At 31.7% G+C, this 8,766-nt stretch overlaps 1 protein-coding gene across 1 annotated transcript; it reads left to right on the forward strand.

Annotated features, from left to right (window-relative positions):
- The first annotated feature begins 6,665 nt into the window (after window positions 1-6,665).
- Window positions 6,666-8,180, forward strand: LOC110671388 (geranylgeranyl pyrophosphate synthase 7, chloroplastic). The gene has a single exon (XM_021833836.2). The coding sequence runs from the start codon at window positions 6,749-6,751 to the stop codon at window positions 7,868-7,870; it is 1,122 nt and encodes a 373-aa protein (XP_021689528.2). The 5' UTR covers window positions 6,666-6,748; the 3' UTR covers window positions 7,871-8,180.
- The last annotated feature ends 586 nt before the right edge of the window (window positions 8,181-8,766 follow it).

The raw sequence follows: 8,766 nt of genomic DNA on the forward strand, positions 1-8,766 counted from the left end.
AGTTGCAATAGCAATTGAAAATTCGCAGGACTTGAGTAATTATTCAATACATGATCTAATAGGATCTCTTCAATCTCATGAACACAGATTGAAGAGGTTTAAAGAAAATACTGGTGTGGAACAAGCATTTCAAATGAAACTCAAAGTCCATGGTCAGGAAAGAGGAGCAATAAGCAACAGAAGGAAAGGAAGAGGAGCCCGTGGAAGTGGAAGAGGAAGAGGCAGAGGTCAATCATACAAGAAGCAAGGAGAATCAAAGGATTTTCCACAATGCCGACTTTGTAAGAAAAAGAACCATACTGAAGAGGACTGCTGGTACAAAGATGACTTGTAATGCTATAACTGCAAGAAGTATGGTCATTTGGCAAAGAATTACAGAGCAAAAGCAGAAGTAGCAAACTTCCAAGAAGAAATTAATGAAGAAACAGAGGAGAAATTATTTTATTCATGTTTCATGTCAAAGGATGAGCACAAGGGTGAAGTCTGGTATCTTGATAGTGTCTGCAGTAACCACATGACAGGAAATAAAAATTTATTTCTTGATTTGGATGAAACAAAGAAGACACCTATCACTATGGGAGACAACAACACAATTATTGCTGTTGGAAAAGGAAGTATTTCAATTGCAACTCGAACTGGAAAGAAGACAATCACTAGCGTGCTATATGTTCCTAAAATGCAACAAAGTTTGTTAAGCTTAGGTCAAATTATTCAAGCTGGATATAAGGTGCTATTTGAAGAAGAAAATTGCAGGATATATGACAATCAAGGGAATCAAATTGTTGATCTCAAAATGACATCAAATAAGATGTTTCCTTTGAATTTTCCAAATAAAAATTTTTGTCTCTACACTTCTGCATCAGAATCATCAAGAAGATGGCACAAGAGGTTCTCTCACCTTAATTATGAGGAACTCAAGCACATGAGTCAAGCAAAAGTTGTTGAAAGACTTCCGACACTACGTACGAAACCTGGATTGTGTGAAGCCTGTATGAAGGGGAAGCAGCATAGAGAGAAGTTTTTTAAAGGAAAAACAGTTAGAGCCCAACGACCGCTTGCCTTGATTCATGCTGATATATGCGGACTAATGCATGAGGAGTCGCTAAATGGAAGTAAGTATTTTTTGTTGTTGGTTAATGATTATTCAAGGATGCAATGGGTGTTTTTCCTTAAACAGAAGAATGAAGCTCTTGAAAGAATTAGAGAATTCAAGACAAAAGTTGAAAATCAGAAGGGACTCACCATTCAAGCAATAAGAACAGATCGAGGGGGAGAGTTCAACTCTATATTGTTCGAAGACTTTTGCAAACAGTATGGAATCAGAAGGCAATTGACAACGAGCTACACTCCACAGCAAAACGGAGTAGTGGAGCAAAGGAATAGAACTATAGTAGAAGCTGCAAGGTGCCTACTCAATCAAGCTCACTTACCAACAAAATTATGGGCAGAAGCTGTTGCAACTGCTGTGTATACCCTCAATTGAAGTACATCTGCAACTAACAAGTTTAAAACACCTTATGAACTCTAGTATGGAAATCGCCTCAAGTGAGTCATTTAAAGATTTTTTGCTCTATTGCTTATGCTTGTATTCCTAATGAAATGAGAAGGAAGTTAGATGATAAAAGTGTGAAATGTATTCTCATTGGATATGCAAGGCATGAAAAAGCTTATAAACTTTTTGATCCTATAAACCATAGAGTTTTTGTGAGCAGAGATGTAATTGTTAATGAAGAGCTAGAAGAAGACAATGTGACACTTGCAGACAATGTGACAGAGCTAGAAGAAGACCAGCTTATGGATTCTCCTAACTCATCTCCCAAGAGGACAAGAAGCATAGTAGATATTTATGAAGCAACACAAGCCATGTTCATGTCAGAACCAAAAACTTTTGAAGAAGTAAGGCATGAAAAGAAATGGATTCAAGCCATGGAGGAGGAGATCAAGGCCATTGAGAAGAACAAAACATGGTTCCTTACTGATCTACCAGCAGGAAAAGAAGCTATAGGACTGAAGTGGATATATAAAACCAAGTTGAATCCTGATGGGAGTGTTATGAAATATAAGGCACGCCTGGTGGCAAAAGGGTTTGCTCAAGTCTATGGAGTGGATGTGTTTGAGACCTTTGCTCCAATTGCAAGGTTCGAGACAATTAGAACTCTCATAAGTGTCACTGCAATGAAGGGTTGGAAGCTTTTTCAACTTGATGTCAAAACAGCTTTCCTAAACGATGTTCTTGAAGAAGATGTGTATGTAGAGCAACCTGCAGGCTTTGAACGGAAGGATTGCAAAGGTAAAGTGTATAAACTAAAAAGAGCCCTTTATAGACTGAAACAGGCTCCTAGAGCTTGGTACAAGTGTATTGATGATCATTTTGCAAAGAATGGTTACAACAGGAGCTTGTACGAACCTACCTTATACACAAAAAAAGGTAGAAAATCAGGTCCTTTTCATATGTTTGCATGTGGATGACATAGTTTATACAGGGAATTCAATCGATTTGCTCAAAGAGTTCAAGGATTCCATAAAGAGTGAATTTGAAATGACTGAGCTGAGAATGATGAGGTATTTCCTTGGCATAGAAGTGGAGCAGCATAAGGATGGAATTTTTATCAATCAGCAAAATTATGCCCAAGAATTATTGAAGAAATTTAGCATGGAAGAATGCAAGTCAATCTCAACTCCTATGTGTACCAAGGAGAAGCTGAAGCTGGATGATGAATCAAGAAAAGTAAGTAAGAAAACTTTCAGAAGTTTGGTGGGAGGATTGATGTTTTTCACCAACACACGTCCATATCTAGTGTTTGCAACAAATTGCATCTCAAAGTTTATGCTCAAGCCAACACAACAACATTGGAGTGCAGCTAAGAGGATCTTAAGGTATGTTAAAGGAACAATTGATCTTGGACTGCTGTACAAGAAGGGAGAAAATGCACGATTGGTGGCTTTCTTAGACAGTGATTGGGCTGGATGTTTAGAGGATAGACGAAGCACCACAGGATATGCCTTTCTACACGGTAAAGGAGCAATAGCATGGGCAACAAAGAAGCAAGAATGCACTGCACTCTCCACAACAGAAGCAGAATATGTAGCACTTACAACCACAACTATGCAGGCAATTTGGATGGAAAAATTATTAGAAGAATTCAAAGGCAAATGCTCAGATCCATGTGCTATTAAGTGTGACAACAAGTCAGTAATAGCCTTGTCACAAAATCCCATTCAACAAGGGAGGTCCAAACATATAGCTATAGGATATCATTTTATCCGAGACAAGATTGAAAGGAATGAAGTTAGCTTGGAATATATTTGTATAGAAGAGCAAGTGGCAGATATCTTCACCAAACCTTTACCTGCAGATCAATTCAAGAAGCTAAGAGCACAGCTAGGAATGCAATCCAATACTGGGATCAAGGGGAAGAATTGTTATGATCCAAGACCAAGTCAAACATAAATCTGCAGCAGCCCCACAATATCTGTAGAATCTGCTGTAGTTCTATAACTTTAGGAAAATTGTTTTAAGAAAAATATATTTAGAGTATTATTTTTCTGTTCCTATTTTATAGCCTTATTTGCCTATAAATAGTTTTGTATTGGTTCATTAATAAAAAATAAGCCTGATATTGAATATCAGATTTCTTTCTCTTCTATATACATTCCTTTATGTTTTATCAGTTAACAATAACAAAGTAGACAGATGAAAAATAATCGGGAAAATAAAAAATAAAGAAATAAAAACAAGGGACAACCATCTATTTTCTTTAATAGTTTTATAATAATTTTACACTATTAATTAAGTTCATTATAAGAATATTGATTTCATAACTATGCAACAATAAGCATTCGATAGTATAATAAAATTTATAAAGCGCAAAAAGAAATTTGCAATTTTAAGCTAATGTATATAAATTTAATAAATATGTAATAATAGTAAATTCATAATATGATAAAAAGTTGATTGTAATGACTTATTAACATTGTCATATATAACAAAGCAGAAAAAATAAACGGGAAATTGAAAATAAAAATAAAAATAAATAAAAGCATGGAAAAACTATCTAATTTCAATAAATTAACCATAAAAGAAAGCAAACAAATTTATTAAAAAAAGAAAAAAAAATTAATAAATTAAATATCACCAACAACAAAGAAAATATATAAGAAAAGAAATTAAATAATTTCTATAAGAAGTATTGCAAATAAAATTAAGTAAAGGCATAACATACCTAATTTTGTAGGTAGGAAAGCACAAATTAAGAAGAAAAGTAATAAAACAAAATATTTTTATATGAGAAACTCAAAGAAACTGTCACCACCCGATTTGTAAAATAGATTGGGCTATTATGCCTTTCATTTTGGACTAGATTTGCAAAATAGAGCCAGGGACTTTTTTTTTTTTTTTTGGTCATAGGCCGCACATTATACGATTGTTTCTCAAATAATCTTAATGACTTTCACATCAAACGCATAATCAGGACCCTCTCCTATTAAAGCCCACACATTATAAGTGCATAAATTTAAATAACTATTTAGTTGCTTTTAATTATCATAATTAAAAGACGTTAATTTAAATTTTTTAAGATTAATTTATAATACTCATTAAGTAAAAAACTACTTTTTATGATAATTTAATAATAATTTCAAATAAATTTTTAGCAAAATATGAATCAAATTTGAGATAAAAATAAAAACATTATTCTAACTTTGACCAACACGTACTTTTGAATCCAACAACTGGTGCGCTAGTTATATAAAAATGCATGAAATTATTAATATTGATTTATACCAAAAATTACATTTTATTAATATGACTCGTATTTTTATTTAATTTTTTTTTAAAAAAATAAGTTTAATTTAATTAATTTTGAATATAAACAACTTAATAACTATTTAAAAATACTTTAAAGTTCGAGGATAAATAAATAAAACTAAAAATTTTAATCAAACTTAAGAATAGTAAAAGTTTTTATTTTTATTTATAACTTGCCCTTTTATATTTAGGCCAAATCTTTTCTTTTTAGGGCAACTCATCTTAATTATGACTTATTAATGATAATTTTATCCACACATAAAATTGTCTACAAATTTATATTAATTAAATATATAAAACTACTATTAATACTATTTAAGTTGATTATAATTTGATATTTATTAAAAGAATATTTTTATTTAAAATTTTTGCTTTATTTAATTTTTAATTTATTTCCTTAATATTTAAATTATTAATTTCCCTGTGGATTAATTTTCTTGTAGATTAATTTCCTTAATATTTAAATTATTAATTTAAATTAATAAATTTTATTTAATATACATTCAAAGAGTCAAATAATAATTAATGCACTCTATATCAAGAAAGTAATCTTTTTCTTTCTACTATAATAGTGATTTTAAATTTCATATATTCATTCCTTAATGAAAAAAAGGAAAAACCTGTGACTAGAAAATTCCATAGTCATTTTTAATAATAATAATAATAATAATAATAATAATAATAATAATTATTATTATTATTATTATTATTATTATTATTGTAGAAAGGACATAAAGACAGGGGGAAACTGGAAAGAGGCTGCCTTTAATTACATACACATAAGCTAAATTCACAAATTCCAATTCCAATGACAATAGCTCACACTTATATTTCGATTTCAAATATATAATTGAAGCATTTTTAATATTGTTATTAGATATTTTAAAAATTAATTTAAAATTGAATTATGCGATACATTTAAATTATAAAAATTTATAAATAAACAATTTAAATTTTTTTTAATTTTACATAAATGATATTTTAAAATATATTTTTTTAAACTCTGAGATTGATAGCAAGTTTCTATTATTGTTGCAACTCTGCAACAATAATAATATTAATTTAATTAATTAATAAAAATTTGAAATCCCCGATGCCTTGATCAACACATGGAGATTGATTTCTTTATTTATTTATTTTTTTTACTTAATAAGAAAATGAACATGGAAAATGAACAAAATAGGTTATAGACAATTAAAAAAATCGATTTTTTATTTTTAATTTCGATTTTTTCCAACGTAAATAATGGATCATAGTAGCTATTTGAGCCATGAATGCATTGATTATTTGGGAAAAAAAAAACGATAATTAATTAGGATTTATGTTGCTCGAGGTGCAAAGATTGGTCAACAAAGAGCAGCAGTGAGATCCCAATTACACATGCAAATTCAACACACCTTTCAGTAATAACTAAATAGTTTAATTGCAAAATAATGCTGGCTGCCATCCTAAAAAAAAAAATGAAGATTTATTTTTTTAATATTAACAATGATATGTAATCTTTATTATATTTATTGATGTCAGTTTTTTTTTTAAGATATTATTAGATTTATTTTTCTAATTTAATAAAAAATATGTATTTATATATGATCTGACCATATGAGAACAGTATCTATTATAATAAATAACATGAAAGTTTCCAGCTGAATTATATAATTTCTATGAATTTAAAATATCATGATCGGTCCATTGTATTTTAAAATATTTTTACGTCTGGACCGGTTTGTGGGCCACACGCTACAGTCCAAAACCAGAAAAACAGGAATAATCAAAAGGCATAAGTCTCAGCACCCTAACTTTGAATTCTTTCCTCGTCATCGTCCTCTACCTCTAATATAAATAACGAACCCTCATCAAATTTCATCATCAACAACAAGAACAAGAAAAATTAAAAAAAAAAAAAAAAGATTTCTAGCCCCAAATTCGCATTCAATTCTCGGTATGGCCTTCTCTACAGTCATCCCCACCTATGAGAATTCAATTCTTCTCAAGAAATCCTCCTTCAATGGCTTCAAGAACCTCCCTAAAGCAATCCCTTGTGGCCACTTCAAGTTTCTTGTGCCCATGAAGACGAAAGCCGCCACCCGGGTGGTTTCAGTTTCTTGCTCCTCCGTGGCGCAACCACTTAAGGCGGCTCAAGAATCCATCAACGGCATCTTACCAAAGATCCCTCTTCCTGCATTTCCATTCCAAGAATACATGGCCACTAAGGCCAAGCATGTCAACGAGGCACTAGATGAGGCGATTCCTCTGCAACATCCGTTGAAAATTCATGACGCTATGAGATATTCTCTTCTCGCTGGCGGCAAGCGTGTCCGTCCAGTTTTATGTATTGCTGCTTGTGAATTGGTAGGAGGAGATGAAGCAATAGCTATGCCAGCGGCTTGTGCAATGGAGATGATTCACACCATGTCCTTAATCCATGATGATCTTCCATGTATGGACAACGATGATCTTCGACGAGGCAAACCCACAAACCATAAGATGTTCGGCGAAGAAACTGCCATTCTGGCCGGCGACGCTCTCCTCTCATTCTCCTTTGAGCATGTAGCTGCAGCAACCAAGAACGTTTCACCTGACCGAGTGGTTAGAGCCATTGCTGAGCTTGGTTCAGCAGTTGGAGCAGCAGGGCTGGTGGCAGGCCAAATTGTAGACATTGAAAGCGAGGGGAAACAAGTAACTTTAGAGGACTTAGAGTATATCCACATCAACAAGACGTCGAAGCTTTTAGAAGCAGCAGTTGTTTGCGGGGCGATACTTGGAGGGGCAGATGATGAAAGCACAGAAAGAGTTAGAAAATATGCGAGGTGTATAGGGTTGTTATTCCAAGTTGTGGACGACATATTGGATGTCACAAAGTCATCGGAGGAGCTCGGAAAGACGGCCGGCAAGGATCTGATAAGTGACAAAGCAACATATCCAAAGCTGATGGGAATTGATAAGGCGAAGAAATTTGCTGCTAAGTTGGTGGATCAAGCCAATCAAGAACTTGCTTACTTCGACGCTGCCAAGGCTGCTCCATTATACCATTTCGCTAACTATATTGCCAGTCGACAAAATTAATTTCGTGGGTTTATTATTATATAAAATTTACTTGTATCCATCAATGTCTTCATCTCTTGGTTTAAAGATTTAAAAATACATAGAGATAGAGAGATATAGTTCCTGTTAATAAAGGGTATTCAGAAATTGTAACTAATGGAGGAGAGGATCCTTCTTCTTCTTCATCATCATCATTACCAAGAAAAATCCTATGTTTTCATTAGTTCTTTTTACATAGGACAAGTATGTCCTAGCCCACTTTGTAGCCATCTTATAAAAATTAATGTTGTTCGAGCAGAAATGGAAAGATGAATTAGAGTGATTGTGACAAGCCCATTTTAGGAGAAATTTTCTGTGATTCATTGTCAACCAAAACTATTCAAAACTAAGAAAATAAAAAAATAATAATAAATAAATTAGTGTATGAAACATAGCAAAATTCACTTATTAGTCCTTGTTATGTTTTTTAGTAACAACTTAGTATTAAAAGCTTAATTCCATTAACAAATTAATTTCCTACTATTTAAATTTACCTTTAACTACATTAACTGCTTTCTAATTTAAAAAAAGTCCCTAAAATTTTATTTTATTAGTGAAATAGTCTCTAAAGTTTTATTTTATTAGTAAAATAGTCCCTATATCTAAATTTATATTTGAGTAATTATTTTACTTTTAATTTTATATAATTATATAAATATAAAATATATAATTACTTAAATATAAAATATAGATGTAGGATTAGGAACTATTTTTTGATAAAATAAAACTTTAATTACTAAATTATTTAAATTGAAAAGCATTTGATCGGTAGGACTAATTTGTTAACGAAATTTAAATTTAAAGATCAATTTATTACTAAAAACAAATAAGGGACTAACAAATATGCGTCTTGCTATATCTTAGAGACAAGGTTGTAA

Source organism: Hevea brasiliensis, chromosome 9 (genome assembly GCF_030052815.1).
Source record: "Hevea brasiliensis isolate MT/VB/25A 57/8 chromosome 9, ASM3005281v1, whole genome shotgun sequence".
Taxonomy (NCBI): Eukaryota; Viridiplantae; Streptophyta; class Magnoliopsida; order Malpighiales; family Euphorbiaceae; genus Hevea; species Hevea brasiliensis.